At 42.9% G+C, this 18357-nt stretch overlaps 1 protein-coding gene across 2 annotated transcripts in view; it reads left to right on the top strand.

Annotated features, from left to right (window-relative positions):
- TMEM154 (transmembrane protein 154) overlaps nt 1–18357 on the top strand; it is a 47377-nt gene that overhangs the window by 19491 nt on the left and 9529 nt on the right. For both annotated transcript variants that reach the window (XM_081304306.1, XM_081304305.1), the window contains exons 2-6: nt 538–792; nt 883–921; nt 10760–10787; nt 11927–12012; nt 14004–14061. In XM_081304306.1, the coding sequence (XP_081160432.1) occupies nt 538–792; nt 883–921; nt 10760–10787; nt 11927–12012; nt 14004–14061 (466 nt within the window). The remainder of the gene's footprint in view (nt 1–537; nt 793–882; nt 922–10759; nt 10788–11926; nt 12013–14003; nt 14062–18357) is intronic.

Below are 18357 nucleotides of genomic sequence, written 5' to 3' on the forward strand. Positions count from 1 at the left end.
TTAATTATTTTTGGCGTTACTGGAGATCTAACCCAGGGCCTTAGAGTTTGCTAGGCAAGTGCTCTACAGCTGAGCGGTGTCCCCAGCCCCATTTCTTGACATCTAAATGGGTTAGATGTCGTTCACTGAATTTTCGGTATGTATACATTTAGATTTGTTCAGAAATTTTATTAAAATATCATGATACCCTATAGGCGATCACCTGGAATGTCACACCACTTGGCTTGGGAAATTATCCTTGACAGGACAAAGCTTCCAACACCCTTGGTTGAAGTGTGTCCAAAGTGTCTGGTCAAAGCTAAACTGCCTGCATTGATGGAAGGTGTATCTCTGGGCACTGATTCCATGTTCAATATACTCACAGCTCAAGCTCCATTTATGTTAAATCAATACATGGTATCACCATGAACTGGAAGGCCAAGTGCAGTGGATCAAGTTTATCACCAAATGTATCTAGGATAAATTCAAAAATCATTGAAACCATAACACACCAGCTTTGTCTCCATGGCAATCTCAGTTTTGTGCATGTCCCCACAGGTAATGGTGACGAATCAGAAGATACATCTCTATCCCCAGAAAAGGAAGCCACAGTTGAAAAGACCACCTCGAGTGTGTTGATTACAACAGCCACAGAAATAGTATCTGCAAATACGAATTCTACCCACATCGCCGAGGACACAGATCAGCTAGAGTTTATATTAATGGTGTTGATCCCATTGATTTCCTCGGTCCTCCTACTTTTATTAGTGGCACTCCTTGTGAGGTACTGTAGAAGAAAGAGAACTAAACAAGGTAAATATTTGGTGTATCCTTATTTTCAGAAAATTGCTTTACAGGTTAATGAGGACTCAATAAAACAGTATCATTTTTTCTTTTACTCAGAGCCTTCTAGCCAAGGATCTCAAAGTGCTTTGCAGACATGTGAGTATTCTCCTGACATCCGTTTAGGGTTTGGGATGGGGTAGAAGGAAGTGAGATGTTTCAAAATTAAGCAACAAAAGCACCTGTAATCCCAGCGGCTGGGGAGGCTGAGGCAGGAGGGTTGCGAGTTCAAAGCCAGCTTCAACAACAGTGAGGCACTAAGTAACTCAGTGAGACCCTAAATAAAATACAAAATAGGGCTGGGGATATGGCTCAGTGGTCGAGTGCTCCTGAGTTCAATCCCTGGTACCCACCCCCCAACCAAAAAAAGAACAAACCACTATGTGATGATAAGTGATACATTTCAATGGCATTTTTAAGCAGTTAATAATGCCATGTCCTTTTTGTTTTTCTTTTAAGGACATGTTTTCAGTCTACCTTGAAATTTAAAACATAGCACTGCCATTTTGGTATCCAGTGCAGATGCTGTATAGTCTTGGCCAAGAGGCCAGTGTGATGTTTCCCCCCAGGTGGGAAGAGGGTCAGGAGGTGAGGCAGTGGGTCAATTTAGGGCTAGGGATGGAGGCTGGAGACCTTGGGGTCTTTACCACAAAAGGACCGGGGAAGCAGTGTTCTTGTTCCCACTGAAACTTTTGCAAGGAGATTCCTGACTGGTTAAAGATTATTCACATCAATCTGAAAACCAAGACAGAAAATTCCCAAGATCAGCAGCATGTTCCGAAAGTCTAGCATAGAATCATCAGATACCAGCTTTGGGGGAAGTTTTAGGTCCCAGGCAGTCTTGGGGTACTTTTGTCTTGTCCTGGTAAAAATGATGCTGACTCATTTTTTCATTTTTATTTTTTTTATTTTTTTATTGGTTGTTCACAACATTACAAAGCTCTTGACATATCATATTTCACACATTAGATTGAAGTGGGTTATGAACCCCCAATTTTACCCCAAATGCAGATTGCAGAATCACGTCGGTTACACATCCACAATTTTACATAATGCCCTATTAGTAATTGTTGTATTCTGCTACCTTTCCTATCCCCTACTATCTCCCCTCCCCTCCCCTCCCATCTTCTCTCTTTACCCCATCTACTGTAATTCATTTCTCTCCTTGTTTATTTTCCCATTCCCCTCACAACCTCTTATATGTAATTTTGTATAGCAATGAGGGTCTCCCTTCATTTCCATGCAATTTCCCTTTTCTCTCCCTTTCCCTCCCATCTCATGTCTCTGTTTAATGTTAATGTTTTCTTGCTGCTCTTCCTCCCTGCTCTGTTCAGAGTTGCTCTCATTATATCAAAGAAGACATTTGGTATTTGTTTTTTAGGGATTGGCTAGCTTCACTAAGCATAATCTGCTCTAGTGCCATCCATTTCCCTGCAAACTCTATGATTTTGTCATTTTTTATTGCTGCATAGTACTCCATTGTGTATAGATGCCACTTTTTTTTATCCATTCATCTATTGAGGGGCATCTGGGTTGGTTCCACAGTCAAGCTATTGTGAATTGTGCTGCTATGAACATCGATGTGGCAGTATCCCTGTAGCATGCTCTTTTAAGGTCTTCAGGGAATAGTCCGAGAAGGGCAATAGCAGGGTCAAATGGTGGTTCCATTGCCAGCTTTCCCAGGAATCTCCAAACAGCTTTCCAAATTGGCCGCACCAATTTGCAGTCCCACCAGCAATGTACAAGTGTACCCTTTTCCCCACATCCTCGCCAGCACTTGTTGTTGTTTGACTTCATAGTGGCTGCCAATCTTACTGGAGTGAGATGGTATCTTAGGGTGGTTTTGATTTGCATTTCTCTGACTGCTAGCGATGGTGAGCATTTTTTCATGTACTTGTTGATTGATTGTATATCCTCCTCTGAGAAGTGTCTGTTCAGGTCCTTGGCCCATTTGTTGATTGGGTTATTTGTTATCTTATTGTCTAATTTTTTGAGTTCTTTGTATACCCTGGATATTAGGGCTCTATCTGAAGTGTGAGGAGTAAAAATTTGTTCCCAGGATGTAGGCTCCCTATTTACCTCTCTTATTGTTTCTCTTGCTGAGAAAAAACTTTTCAGTTTAAGGAAGTCCCATTTGTTGATTCTTGTTATTAACTCTTGTGCTATGGGTGTCCTATTAAGGAATTTGGAGCCTGACCCCACAATATGTAGATCGGAGCCAACTTTTTCTTCTATCAGACGCAGAGTCTCTGATTTGATATCAAGCTCCTTGATCCATTTTGAGTTAACTTTTGTGCATGGCGAGAGAAAGGGATTCAGTTTCATTTTGTTGCATATGGATTTCCAGTTTTCCCAACACCATTTGTTGAAGATGCTATCCTTCCTCCATTGCATGCTTTTAGCCCCTTTATCAAATATAAGATAGTTGTAACTTTGTGGATTAGTCTCTGTGTCCTCTATTCTATACCATTGGTCCACCCGCCTGTTTTGGTACCAGTACCATGATGTTTTTGTCACTATTGCTCTGTAATATAGTTTGAAATCTGGTATCGCTATACCGCCTGATTCACACTTCCTGCTTAGAATTGCTTTTGCTATTCTGGGTCTTTTATTTTTCCATATGAATTTCATGATTGCTTTATCTATTTCTACAAGAAATGCCATTGGGATTTTGTGTATAGATGCCACATCTCCTGATAAAGATGCTTAACTTCTTCTTTTATCTGTTTATGTAATTCATTCTCAATGTGTTCTCTCGCTGCTTGAATTTGCTGTCTTGTATCCTCTTTAAGGTTCCATTCCATCTGTCTAAGGTGTTCCTTGAGTTCTTTATATGACCGTTTTTCTGATGACTCTAGGTCCTCCTGAATATTTAGGCTGTCCTGCATTGTTTGTACTCCTTTTTTTCCTTGCTTTTTGAAGCTTCTCATGTTACTTCTTGTTCTGTTTGACTGCTGAGTTACTGTTTACTCCTATAAATTTATTTGATTCTTGGGAGGAAAGGTATTAGAAGGGAAGGGAAGAAGTCACTAAAGAGAATGAGAGTAAGCAGGTAGAATTCAAGGAAGGGGGATAAGATAATTGAAAAGAAATGAAAAGACAAAAGAAGAAAAAAATAGGAAATAAAAAAAGAAAAAAAAATTTTAAAAAATAATAAAAAAAATTAAAATTAAAATTAGAAGAAAAAAAATTAAAAAAATTGTAAAAAAAACATTTAAAAAAACAACAAGAAAGAAAAATGAAAATGAAAGAAAAACCCAAATCAAAAAAAAAGAGAAAAGAAAAAAGAAAAAGAAAACACTAATAAATGCAGTCTTAGAGTTTGATTAACTTCTCTTCCAGTAGGTGGCGCTGTGCCCACCAGGCCAAGTTTCTCCTGTCAATATGCGGGAACCAATCACTGTGCAGCAGCTCCTCCCAGACTGGGAGTCTCCAATCCTGAGTGCCTAGGGCCTCCTCTTGTGTCTAGTCACTTTTCCTCTAGCCAGGCCCCTCTCACGGGTGCCGCTCACCACAATACTGGCTACACGCTAGGTCTGCTGCTCCCGGGAGCCCTGTTTTCATGAACGACTGGGCACACTCTTCCAGTTTGCCATTCCCTCAGACCCTAAGTTGGTAGAGCTTGGGGCTGAGAATCCTCAGCGAATTTTACTTGCCCTCCGGTAGCCACGCCCCCGGTACCTGGTGCAAGAGACCTCAGCTGTCAGCACTGGTGGGAGCGATAGTTCCGCGCCGCAGGTCCCGCGCCACCTCTGATTCCCTCGGTCTGGCTATTGCGCTCACGGGAGAGCTGGGAGGGGCCCTTAAGGTTTCCCCGATGTGTGGAGAGGGAAGGCTAGGGAATTACACACCTGTAGCCGCAGGTTTCAATGAAGTTATCTCCTCCGCTGCAGTCTGATGATGTCAGTTCTCTGCCATGGTGGTGTCTCTTGCAAATGGCGACAGTTCGTTTCCCTTTGCCGGGCAACCAATGCAACGGGTGGGTCCTTACTGTCTCTCCCAAGCCCCATTTCAAACCTGTGGCCACTACCTATGAAGGCTCGGTAGGCATTTACCTCCATAGGATCAGAAGGGCTGACCAGTTGTTTCAGCCGGATGGATTAGTGCTGAGTCACAGCTGTTTGTCTGCGGGAAGCAGGCGAACGGGAGCTTGAATTTGGCTGATCTGGGCTCAGTGTGTGTTCTGAGAGGCCCAGACTGTTCGCCCCAGATCCACGTCAGCTCAGCACTGCCTAGTGATCCTGAGCAAACAGATTTAGGTTGTTTACGACTCCCTATGCCTGCACAGCTGAAGAGGTCAGAGACTTGATCTCTCCGCGCCCGCCGCCATGTTGGAATCTTTGACAAGTTTTAGATACGAAAAAGATTTTCCAGAAAGTACATGTTCAGAAGCAGTTCAGTGCTTTATTAATTCAGGAAGCCTAAGTCGGGAATCAGGGCTGGAGGAAGGCCTCCGCATGGTGCCGGGACGTCCCGGTCGGGCGCGGCAGCGACGCGGAGGCGGGCAGCGGCAGGCAGCCGGTCAGGAGCTCCGCCTCTGTAGACCTTTAGTTCTTTATCACATAGGGCTGGGGATGTGGCTCAAGCGGTAGCGCACTCACCTGGCATGCGTGCGGCCCGGGTTCGATCCTCAGCACCACATACCAACAAAGATGTTGTGTCCGCCGAGAACCGCCAGGGCGCGGGGACAGCTCGCCGAGTCCTCGGGGCTGCGGCATCCCTCATTTTTTAAAATTGAAGCTTTTTTCCTTGTCCTTTTTTCTTTTTCTGATTCTGGGAAACATACCTACAAGTGCTTTACCACGAGCTACTTTCCCAGATATTAAGTTCAGCTTTTAAAAGTCATTCTGGAAATTACTCAAGGAATAAGAGGTTTCCTGATAACATACAGAGTCATATGCAAAACTTGTTCTCTGTCCCTCTGGCCCAGTAACAGGGCATCTGGGGCTTTGAGGTCATGACCTTGGCCTGAATTCTTCCCCCAGGGTCCCTGCACGGGGGCAGCCCTTAGCTCTCGGCAGGAACTATAACAGCTATTTCCAAAGCCAGCAGATGAGGCAAATGTGAGCTGGGGGAAAAGCCCCAAAGTGCATTTCCCTTCATGGCTCATAAAATAGACACCCTAGAAGCAGGAAATACAAGTTTCTTCACCCCTTGAAATTACAGGGTGGCCTAATAACAGTGGTCAAGTGGGAGTTTCTACAGAAGCTAAAGATAAGGCAAGAGGCAGCAGAGCTGGCTGGACCCCACTTCTTTTTTTGAGATAGGCCTCCCGTTATCCAGGTTGGCCTCAAACTTGCAGGCTTAAGCCATCCCCCTGCCTCTCAGCCTCCAGGAGTCAGAGTAACAGGGACTACATGGACACAGACCTGGATCCCACTGTTTAACCTCAGGCAAAGTAAGAACTTCCTGCCCCAAATCATAGCCCCACAGTCTGCTTTAATTAATGGACCCCGAGGAGGGGCACAGGGGAGGTATCTAGTCAAAGGGTCATGTTTGTAGGCTTTAGATTCAGAAAGTGATTTTCACTGAACTGCACTGTGCAAGTCTGTCCGTTCAAAGGCTATTTACACACAAGAACTGGTCTCATCCTCCGTCAGGGCCCAGGCCTCCCACCCTGTAGCCCTACTTGAAGTTTTTGCTGTTGCCAGATCACAGCTTGACTTCCGAGGACCACGGACAGACGGCCCTCTGCCTTCTGTCTGGAATTTCCTTCTTGTCTGCTTGGCAAACGGCCACCCCATTCTGCAGTACCCAGGGCTAAAGCTCTTACAGAGACATTCCCCAGGCAAAGTGCATCACCACTTCTGGGTTGTCATAGCACTTTGTTCACACTTACTGTCCACAAAAATCATGTTGTCATCATAAGCAAGTGACCTTTTTTGTGTGTGTTTTTGTTTTTGTCTTTCTTTCCTGCTACATTGTGTTCTGTTTGAAGTCCAAAAGAGCCAAGAAGTTGTCTTATTCCTGTTTGACAATGTGGCACTGCGGTTGAGAGCACAGATTGTAGAACCACACTACTGGGTTGGCTTTTGCAAGACCAGCTCTGTAATCTCTCTCAGTTTCCTCACCCATAAAATGGGCAAATTCAATACTTACCACATAGAATTGTAATTAAATGAAGGGATGCATCTATTTCCCTCTATCATCTATCTATCTGCGATGTATGTAGTACTTAGGGGGAAAGTGCCTGACATAAGTTCTAAGTAAATATTCACATGTTATTATTATCACTTTAGCTATATGGTACCCACACATATTATCTGCTCAGTATATGTTTGTTGAATGAATGAGTTGATGACAGGATGTCAGAATATTTTTTAAAGAACACCTACTCTCAGAGGCAAAAGCAAATTGGCACATTATCCCTACTACAAATCAGCACCACATTTTTAGTTGAAATATTCTCACTGTAGGAAAACACAATATAGAAAACTTAGAAATTCAAACCAACTGCTTCTCATAAAATTTTTTGATAAAGATAACTTTTTGATTTTTTTTCTTTCACTCACTAGCCACCTTTAATATAAACATAAATATCTCTTCTGAACAGAATGCTAAATGGTTAGCAACCACTTCCTCCACCCATTTCTATTTAACATTATAATACAAGTCTAAGACAAAAGAGTATTTAATAACTAATTTTTTTTCCAGGAAAAACAAAACTGTCAAACTCAATCAAAGAGACCAGCATTTTGCTTGGATAGTTCCAAAGGAGTGCTCGGTTGCAGGCCTGGGCACCTGGATGCTTGACGTTCCCTCAGAAAGTAGGCAGAGAAACACTGGTTCTTTCCTCACATGATAGACCCTGGTCTGGTGACACCTGGGGAGGACGTGACCAACCCTTTCAGAATGGATACTTCATCTGATTGGAAATACCCTTGGTTTTGTTTCGGTGCTGACTTTGAGCAGGCTAAGCACACGCTCTGTCACTGAGCTAGTCCAAGATTACTTTTTAAAATTTTCTTATTGCCTTTTTTTTAATACCTTTATTTTATTTATTTATTTTTACATGATGCTGAGGATAGAATCCAGTGCCTCACCCGTGCTAGACAAGTGCTCTATCACTGAGCCACAACACCCTCCTCTGTTCTTTATTTTTGATGTGGTACTGGGGATTGAACCCAGGGCCTCAGCATGCTAGGCAAATGCTTTACCACTGAGCTAAACCCCCTAAATTACCTTTTTCCCTTTGAGCCTGTCTTTTCATGTCTGGGGGAAAAAGGAAATATTGCATAGTAACTTGGTGTTTTGCGATCCCTCTTCCTAAGCTTCCAGGCATTACATTTGCAGTTGTTACCACTTAACATTTATTAAGTACCTTGCTGTGAGTGTGTGTTTGGGGCAGGGGGAGGGGGTAGTAGATGTCTTGAAAGAGATGCAGCTGGCAGGAAACTGTCACTTTGAACTGACAGCGGCTACATGATGTTCGGCCCTGCTCAGTAAATCTCTCAGGAAAGAGACTTGCGTACTGCTCAGCCTGGAAATAAGACAAGGAAGCCAGAGTCTCTTGCAGCTCCTGTGTCCCCAGCCCTCACCCCAATTATCCCACCATCCCATTCACAGAGGAGAGGAGCTAGGAGTGGGGTATTGTCAGGCCAAGTGGTTGTGATGCAGGAAGTGAGGGAGGAGGACAAGGTCGGGAGGAGGGTATGAAATGGAAGGACTCTAAGGGGAAAATGGAATCCAGGGGGGAGAGGGAGGGGGCTGCTAAAAGCTGCATTTGCCTCTGGGTTGCAAAGGGAATAGGTGGCTATTAATAAAGAGCTTTAGGCCAGGTGGAGTGGAGCGGGCAGGGCCTGATTGCTGAGGACAAGTAATTGGTCTCCCTCCTGGTTTAATGTTTTACTCTCCCAGATGTTTTTCTGTTGCCATGGCGGCTGGGGCAGGGGTAATGGCCATGGAGCAGGGAAGACGAGGCCACAAAAGGCTTTTTGCTCTCTTTTAATACTGATTATAGGAGCTTCGCATTTGGTGCATCTGGAGCACTTTGGTAATGGGTTTTTTAACTTTTCCATCATCTGCATGCAAGCGAGCTTTTGCTCACCTCCAAGCCTGCAGGGAACCCGGATTACAAAGATAAATCCATTGGGGCTGTGGAGACACATGCTCTCTGAGAAATTAGGGGGGAGGGGTATTAAGCAGACAGGCAAAGAGGGAGAGGAGGAGAGAAGGAGGGACAAAATAGGGTGATTTTTGTGGGTTCCCCGTGGGGAGACTCAATCACCTAGGGGCTTTATTTATAGTAAAATCCCTAAGGAACAAGTCTGTAAATTTTAGACTAGAGATGAATATATAAAAACATGTAAGATGCAGATAGTTTCCTTTCCCCAGTCTCCAAGTTATTTTTTGAGGAGTCAGGTACCTGCAGGAAGCTTCAGATTCCTACTGGGGAGCAGGAGGATATAACAGCCCCTCCAAAGCAGGCAGTCATGGCATGAAACTTAAATGTGCGCCTGGCTTTCCTGGATTGGCAATGCCATTCATGCTTGCCAACTGCAGGAAACCACCACAGTGCACGGCTGCCAGGAGGTCTGTTCCAGGTGCCTGCTGATTGGGTTGCCTCACTGGGACCTGCACTTCTGTAGGCCAGATAAAAGCAGGCCTCTGACTGCCAAGATCAGGAACATCTGACTATTGGGTGGACCTCTACAGAGTGGCTTTCTTTCTGATCGTTCTCACTTCATAAAAAACACGGTGGCGCTATCCACTATCCATTCATTTGACATTGTTGCTTCATTTCTCTGGTCTCCCTGCCAAACAAAACAGAGCCTGGGCCCAGACATCAGGCTGTGGTTCTTGCCACATGTTCATCTGGAATCTGATGTTCATTAGAGATGTTTTGTAAACTGTTTCCCTGACTTTTATCCCAATCAGCAGCAGCAAAAGCAGGTGGGCTGGATGTCTATCATGATAATGCCATCCAACAGCTTGGACATGAATTTAACCCCAGGGATGAGCAATCAAGATTAAGACTATTCATTGATTCAATAAATATTTACTAGGCATTTGCCAGGTACTGTGTAAGTAGAAGGACAGGAGCTGGGGATGATGCGAACAGGACAGACATGATCTCTGTCCTGGGGGAGCTGTGGGCTAGTGAGAGAAACAGGCAAAACAGAGCCAAGCAGATGGGTGGATGAGAAATTGTGACCAACTCGATGGAGGAAGCAAGCAGGGTGCTGAGCCTCGGGAACACTGAAAGATGTGTCCTTCTCAAATAGAGGTGGAGCAGCCTCCCTGAGGGCAGGTTACTGAAGCTCAGAACTTAGATCCAGTCACTGAAAGAGCTGGGGTAAAAGCGCAGTTTCAGGAGGAGCCTTTGATGGAGTGACCCACATCCTGCTTCAGGACAGAGGACAGTGGCGCAGTGTTCAGCATGTGTGCCCTGGGAGATAAAGCTCTGGAGTTTTGAACTGGGACATTTTATTGAGGGTGGTCAAGGAGCAAGCTCTGGAGCTGAACCCTACCTTTCTTTCCTTTACCACTGTTTTCCTCTTCATGTGGACATAAAAAAGGTACAAGATACCTCTGATCTGAAGTGAGCTCAGGAGAGCATCCTTACCCCAAAGAAAACAGATTTCACACGCATTAGGCTTCATGTCAATATGGCAATCTGCACTGTTCAACCTGGAAGTTATTTATTGCTCCTTTAAAAATGGAATTTACAAAAAAAAAAATTTAAAAAAAATGGAATTTACTGGAGTTGGGTTTTGGCTCAGTGGTAGAGCGCTTGCCTAGCATGTGTCACGCACTGGGTTCATTCTCAGCACCTTATTTAAATATGAATAAAATAAGGGTTCATAACATCCAAGAAAATTTAAAAAAAAAAAAGGTAATTTACTTAAAATTTTTTTGGATTGCTTTGCAAAGGAGACTTCAGCTGTTGATGCTGGTGGACAAAACTAACTTGACCTTTATATTTATTCCCTTTTAGATGAACTGGGAAGTGAAAACCTGAAAGTGTGAGTCCTCCCCACCTCCTCCAACCTGCTCGCTCCTGGATGAGAACAGCTAGGGAGGGGACTTGAGAGCCCTCGACCTTTTCCTGGGCTCCGATGCCCTTGCAGGGTTCTCCTACTTCCCGGCCCCCCCCCCCCCCCCCCCCCCCGGGACCGGGATGGCCCCTAGCGGCGCAAGGCGGGGTGCGCCCGCGTCCCCAGATGTTACCCAGAGCAGTCTCTGCGGAAGACCGGGTGGGAGCTGCTGTATTTCATTGTCATCTGCTCAGAAAAAGACTCTTTTTCTGACTTCTACCAATGTCGAATGCATAGTAGTTCAATATTCTGACCCTGGATGTATGTCAAGGACGTCGGTTAATCGATTCTGATTAACAAATTTATCACCCGGAAAGATACTAGAGCTGGTGTTGCAGAAGGAGGCCCTCAGAAGCAGAAAGTTGGCGCTGCGCAGGGACCAGCAAGGACATGGCGGGAGAGGAGGGGAGGAGGAGGGGGAGGGGGGAGGGAGAGGTGACATTCTGACCCGAGTTCTAGGGCGACTCCCCCACCCCTCCGGTAGCTTCACTTCCTCTCCCCAGCTCCCCGCCTCCGCGGTGGTTGGGGCGTAGTCCTTCCTCCCGCGACTCCATCTGCACCCACTTGGGGTTTCTGCACCTTAGCCCTGCGCTCTGGCCCCGGGGAGCCTGGACAGTTGGATTTCTGAAAGTAACAGCTCCATTTCTCTAGGAAAGCCTGGGAATTGAAGGGAGAGGTGATAAAAGTTGCCCCTTGACCGTGGTCTCTTGATCTGGGACACTGATCCAAGACCCCAAGGAAAGAGAAGTGAAATGAAGCAAGGCTGAAATACTAAACGTGGTCTGAGGAGGCCTGCAGACCTCCAGACCCCCGGGTTCCCTTTCTAGCCCACTCCCTGGGCCTGTGGGCCTTCCCGTTTGGGATCAGGGATAGAAGTGAGTTTGTTTCGCATTTCTTCCCGTTAGAGCTCAATACTCTTGAGCAGGGTCACCCCAGGCTAACCTGGAGTGGCAGACACTGAATCAAGTCCAATTTCATCAGAATTGTCGTTCTAGACTCTCAGAATGAGATGCAACACACGACCCTCCCTGCCACCCCACAACAATCCTTTTGCTGTCTCTCTCTAGCCCTATTTTTGAGGAAGACACACCATCTGTCATGGAAATAGAGATGGAAGAACTGGATAAATGGATGAACAGCATGAATAGAAATGGTAGGTGGAAACCAAAAGCTTTTGCTTTCTTTTCTAGTAATAGAAGGCTGCAATAACTTTAAATAAATACTTGAGTCAATTCTGGAGTGTGACAGAGCCCAAATACTACTGTCTATCTAATGCATGTAGATAATTAACTTAGGTCTGATAGATCCTTAAATATCCAGTGTAATTATTACATGGATTATTGCAACTTGTTTTTATTTGCGTACAAGTTGTTGAAATGACCTCTTTCAAGCAGAAAACCATCTATTTTTTTCTTTTCTGTTTTGTGGTGCTGAGAATGGTACCAGGGCCTTGCACATGCTACACAAGTTCTCTACCACTGAGATACACCCGCAGGCTCCATGTCTTTTTTTCCAAGCAAGGAAATCTGAGACCAAATTATCCGGGAAAAGCATCTGGCATTTTCTTATGGATAATAGAATTTAGAAATCTATAATTTTGATTTGTATATGAGAGTAACTCTATCAAATGTACTTTACAGAGATCTATGCTGTCCAATACAATAAATGGTAGTTATGTATGACTATTCAAATTGATCAAATAAAATTTAGTTTTAGTAATCACATTTTGAGTGATCAGTAACCAGGGGGCTACGTATTAGGCTGAATCTAGAATACTTCCATCACTGCAAAAATTTCTACATAGAGGGCAGGGGTTGTGGCTTAGCCATAGAGTAGAGTGCTTGCCTAGCACGTGCGAAGTGCTGGGTTCGACCCTCAGCATCACATAAAAATAACAAATAAAAATAAAGGTATTGTGCCCAACTATAACTAAAAAAAATTAATTTTTTTACATAGATAGTAATATAAAATATAACAACTTCCAATTGGTATCTGGCAGTAATAGTACTCTATGTTCCTTACTTCCCATTAAGTCAATAATTGGTCTTAAAATGATGATCAATATTTTTTCTCTAAAAATCAATAAATTATTTTAATGCTCAGGTGTAATTGCTCAGATGAAATCCACAATTTATGTTATCATATAATTTGTATTTTTAACTTATCTTTAAGAAAAATGCCCTGGGTCTGTCAGATTTAACACCCTACAATGGAATTTTCTCAAATCCAGAAATTTGTTATTAAAATTAAATGAGCTTTCCAAAAGATTAGAAGCACTCAATAATTTGTATAATTTCCAACAATTTTTCATACTGAGGGACAAAGGGCCCCATAAAGTATTTGAGGATGGATGTAGGTCATTGACCTTGTCCTTAAAGTGGTTACATCTTATTGTTCCTGTTTATAGTATGCATACATAGTAGAATTTGGAAAATGCAAAAAAAAAAAAAAAAAAAAAAAAAACTGGAAAGGAGGATTCCAGTACCAATGACAATCTCTGTCAATATTTTGTTGTATTTCCTTTCACACCTGAGACTTTGTGAAATACAAATAATAATTCTTTCACCTTCACTAAAACCAGAAAACTGCCAAAAGACATCAATTTGCCAATGAAAGCGGAGAGTTATTTTGAGACATAAGGGGAATATCCAGGGGAATTTTTTTTTCTTAAAAATAAGGGTGGTGTAATAGAAGAGGACTTGGCTGATTCTAAGAAGGGGGCTATTCCTCACCTTCCTTCCTGCTCTTCCCTGCTGAGTGGTCTGACTGAAATCATTCTGCATGCTCATCAGGACCTGAGTGCAGCCATTTTATCCCAGTTTCTAGCCTGAAGGATGCAGATTCTGGCTTTTAGAACAACACAGAGGTTCCACGGGGAATGAAAACCAAGCAGTGATGAATTACGCCCTTTCCAATAGGGGCAGAGGCAGGCTCAAGTCTCGAATCTGCGTTATTAGTGCTTTTTTCATTTCAGGAGCCTCGCCACCATTAATCTTTTAACCTCTAAACTCCCTAGAGTGAGATCATTTTTGCACAGGTAAACCACACAGATCAAGGCAATTTCGATGCTCAAGTGTGTCAGTTTTGGGGATAGAAAATAGAATTTCGATGACTAACAATGAGTTTGCTTTTGTTCTGTTCTAGCCGACTATGAATGTTTACCTACTTTAAAAGAAGAAAAGGAATCAAACCACAACCCAAGGTACTTCTAATTTCTACCACAGGTCATATGCTTATGGCAGGAAGGGGACTAGAAACCACAGAGGAGCACTTTTTCTTCACCTTGGCTGCACTTATCAATTTTTTTATATTTGCTTTTTAGTTGTAGTGGGACACAACACCTTTATTTCATTTATTTATTTATTTATTTTTATGTGGTGCTGAGGATCGAACCCAGGGCTTCGCACATGCTAGGCAAGCGCTCTACCGCTGAGCCACAACCCCAGCCGCACTTCTCAATTTTATTATGGCAATTTACATGGAGTTATATGTATATGGAGAAAAGAAATGGATTTTGTCTTGGAAAAATACAAAATAAACATCCTAATGGCTCTTTACCTTTAGAAATAAATTAATATTGATATTTTCTTCCAGAGAGGCTTCTGTTTTAGTCATAAAAATTTCTGATTATAACTCTAGGGTTGTTTACCTTGCATAGATAGCTGTTTGGTAAGGACAACAGATGGAGACGGCATTCTCAAAGCAGGTAACTGTAAATAAGAATGAATAAAAGGAGCACTTAAAAAAAATTAAAAAAATCCAATCCACTTGGACTGGCTTATTACAGGAGAGAAATTAAATGGAAAATTTTAAATATACATTCCGTTCTACCACTAGGTGGCTCTGCTTGATAGAAAATTTTAGTGCATTGGGGTTTGGGTGTAATTTATTAGCACTCCATGATCTTGTTGAAATTATATTATCCTCTATGAGGACAGAAATGACCCTGTTTGGGTGTTTTTTATTAGAGGATTGTCTGGTCAGGAAGTGGGGAGGACTCAAAAGGAAATAGGATTCATTATTTAGCAAGTTGGGGGCTTGGTGAGCGAGCTTTGCTGAGCTCTCCAGGGGCACCGGGTTGTTGGCAGGGATGATCTGTGGATGATCAGAAGGCAGAGAACTTGAGCCTGCAGTGGGAATGCTACATTTCTGTTGGAAGAAACAGAATAAAGCTTTCATGCTGGATAAATACCACCCTCCTCCTTGCCATCCATCATCATGAGCGGCCTTGTGCAGGTCGTGGTAAATGCTTCCAGAGCACAGTCACAGGTCCCTGGGCCATCCTGGAAGGCAGAGCATTGCGAGCAAAGGCTGTTTACTAGACAGTCTAATGGGGCAGTCCCATGTTTGTCCTTTGGCTCTTTTTCCTGAACATTACCTAAAATTCACTATCCCACCTCTCTCTCTCCACATCACACCACCATAATCTTATTCTGGTAAACCTCAGCTTTGATACCAAAGTCTACCTCTTATTGTAGATTTAAGTCAGGGTTAGCTCTCTGGGTTTTTCTGTGTTAAGATTCATTGCTGGTTCAAAAAAAGATTCTATCTCATTTAAATGAGATTCCAGGGGCTGGGGATGTGGCTCAAGCGGTAGCGCGCTCGCCTGGCATGCGTGCGGCCCGGGTTCGATCCTCAGCACCACATACAAAGATGTTGTGTACGCCGAGAACTAAAAAAATAAATGTTAAAAAAAAAAAATGAGATTCCAGGTTAGGGACTAACAGATGAAAGAAAGGGGAAAAAAAATAATGCCACAGGGAGTATGACAAAGGGCATTACAAAGGGATATTTTTAGCTTATCTAAAAAATGAGCCACTACACATGCCTGGTATAGGGCTCAGATCAACACCCAAACTCCGTAAATATCTTATTATAGCATCACTGATGTGTACTCTCTGATGATGTGAAATGTCAGTGGTTTTTACATACCTGCCACTTGTTCTTTCACATTATTGGCAACATAGAAGCAGCTTAGCCTTACCGAATTCTGTGGTGGTGAAAGCTTCTTAAAAATCAGCTCTTTGGAATACTGAGAATTTTGTTCTCTGAAATGAACCGTTGTTCATTTCTGCCTGTAAGGCAAAAAGCCTTAACTTGTTTGGAGAACTGCTTTATGTGAAATTATTATTTTTCATGGGATGGACTACACAGGACAGCTGTCAGGCCTTCCCCTCTTTCCCTCTCTGTGAAACCAGTACCAACATTTCTAGAATGAGGAGCAGCCAAGTCCCAGGGCTCTGGGCTGCAGTCACTTTCTGATTACTGAAAGGGGTCTATGATATCATAAAGCAAAGTCTATCCATGTCTAGAGCTCTGGAAAGGGTATTAGTGCCATATAGTTTGGATAATCTTTCTTTTCTGTCATAATTTTACTTACATTTCTTTCTTCCAATGTCTTGCTTACATTGACAATCAATAAAACCTTTACTTTGACTATCCAGTATGAAACAGGAATAAGATTTGAGTTTTTCCTCTAAAGCTTGTGGATCATCAGAGATCCCGGTGAAAAGCATGGTGGTCACTGGACTTTGAATGAGAGGCCTGGTTTTTAAGACCTGACTTTTATGTTCATTTGTTCTTTACACCAAGACAAGTTTCATTAGCTCTTGAGCGTCCACCTCCTCATCTTGAAAAATGGAAATATAGACACCTGTTTTTCTAGTTTCATAGCATCATGTGAGAGACTGAAACAATTATGTAAGGTGGTTTGTTTTTGGTTTTGGTACCGGGGGTTGAACTCAGGGGCCTTAACTACTGAGCAACATCCCCAGCCCTTTTTAACATCTTGTTTAGAGACAGGGTCTCACTGAGTTGCTTAGGGCCTCACTAAATTGCTGAAGCTGGCTTTGAACTCGCAATCCTCCTGTCTCTGCCTCCATAGCCGCTGAGATTACAGATATGTGCCACCTCACTTGGCCAACTATGTAAGTTTTAAAGAACTATGCAAATGAAACAAATTCTTTTTATGCCATAGCAGTAGCGTTCTCCTCCCCTGTTGGCTGTTTTTATTTAAATATTTTTAGAGCTGTTTTAGGTTCACAGCAAAATGGAGCAGAAAGTACAGAGAATTCCCATCCATCCCTTGCCCTCCCACATGCAAACGCCCTGTTAGCAACATTCCCCCACCAACGTGATGCGTGATGCATTTGTTATAATCAATAAGCCTACGCTGACACATCATAGTCACCCAAAGTACCCTGCTGGCATTTACCTCTCTGAATCATCCTGCCTCTTCATTAAGCAGTGTACAGGTGAATTTAATGCTTCAGGAAGTGGGTAACAGTCAATAAAGATTGTATTTAGTGGAAATTTACCTGACAAATGAAGACCTCTGGAATCCATTTATAGGGTTCAGCCTTCCATGATGCTCCAAAGACCCCCCCGACCTAGGACCTCTGTTACACTTGCACTCCCCTGTGCTTCTGGGAAAAGGAATGGCTCCGATGGGCATCCAATACCTACTATGCCACACTGCGTACAGACTTTAACCCTTCTTTTTTTGTTAAGACTCATAATCTCAGATCTTTCAGAACTTTCCCCATTATCCATTGGCCAGCCCTTGTTGTCATTGGATGAACTTTTTATTAAGCTATGGAATCCCAAATTAACATAGGATTTTTTTTTTCTTCCAGTCCTAGGGATGGAACCCAAGGCCTGAGGCACACCAGGCAAGAGCTCTGTCACTCAGCTACACCCCCAGCCCTAGCACAGGAGTTTTAATAAAGACCAGATATGTACACAATACAATGGGAAATTTATACTAAGGTTTTCATGTTTTTGTTGTTGTTGTTGTTTTTAAGAAAAACACAATAAAGGAGTTGTAGGGTAGGGGGGAAATTCTGTATTCTCATTTACCACCTTAGCATTTTCCCCTGGTCTGTACCTTACATTGTCCAAAGGACTAGTGTCGGTGGTGTTTATAGAGGTCAGAGGTGGTCAATGGCAGAGGTCAGCCCTACAATTGAAGAGAATTTCATTGCTGACTTTTGAAAGCACTGCTAGCAATAACAAAAACCACAACTATTCCATTGATATTATGATTGCTTGCTAGAATTCGTGATAGAAAACACACTCCCTCATTGGCTTACCCCACCCTCACAACACCTTCCCAAATGCTTCCAAATGGTGGTACAAACAGGAAGGGTAGACCTTATCATGACCTTATGGCCTAGCCAGCCTCTTTTTTTTTTTTCCCCTCTGAGGTATTTCTAGTTAATTTTCTGAAAGTTTCGTTTTTTTTCTGTCATTGTACATTTGGATGAAAAACCACAGACAAAAAAAAAAAAAAAAAATCACAAATATTATCCAAGAGCCCATTTTCTTTCCTTGCCTATCTCTTGACCGTAGTGATGGTTTTTACTTGAGCAACAATGTTGATGAAGATTAGGGAATGAATTAGATTTGAGTGCATTAAAGTGGGTTTATAATTTTGAAAGCACAGTAATAACAAAAACAGTAAGACATTTACATAGCATTTAAAATTTTTTTTAGTTGT

The sequence above is a fragment of the Spermophilus citellus genome (assembly GCF_964194105.1).
Source record: "Spermophilus citellus genome assembly, chromosome: 8".
In the NCBI taxonomy this organism is placed as follows: domain Eukaryota; kingdom Metazoa; phylum Chordata; class Mammalia; order Rodentia; family Sciuridae; genus Spermophilus; species Spermophilus citellus.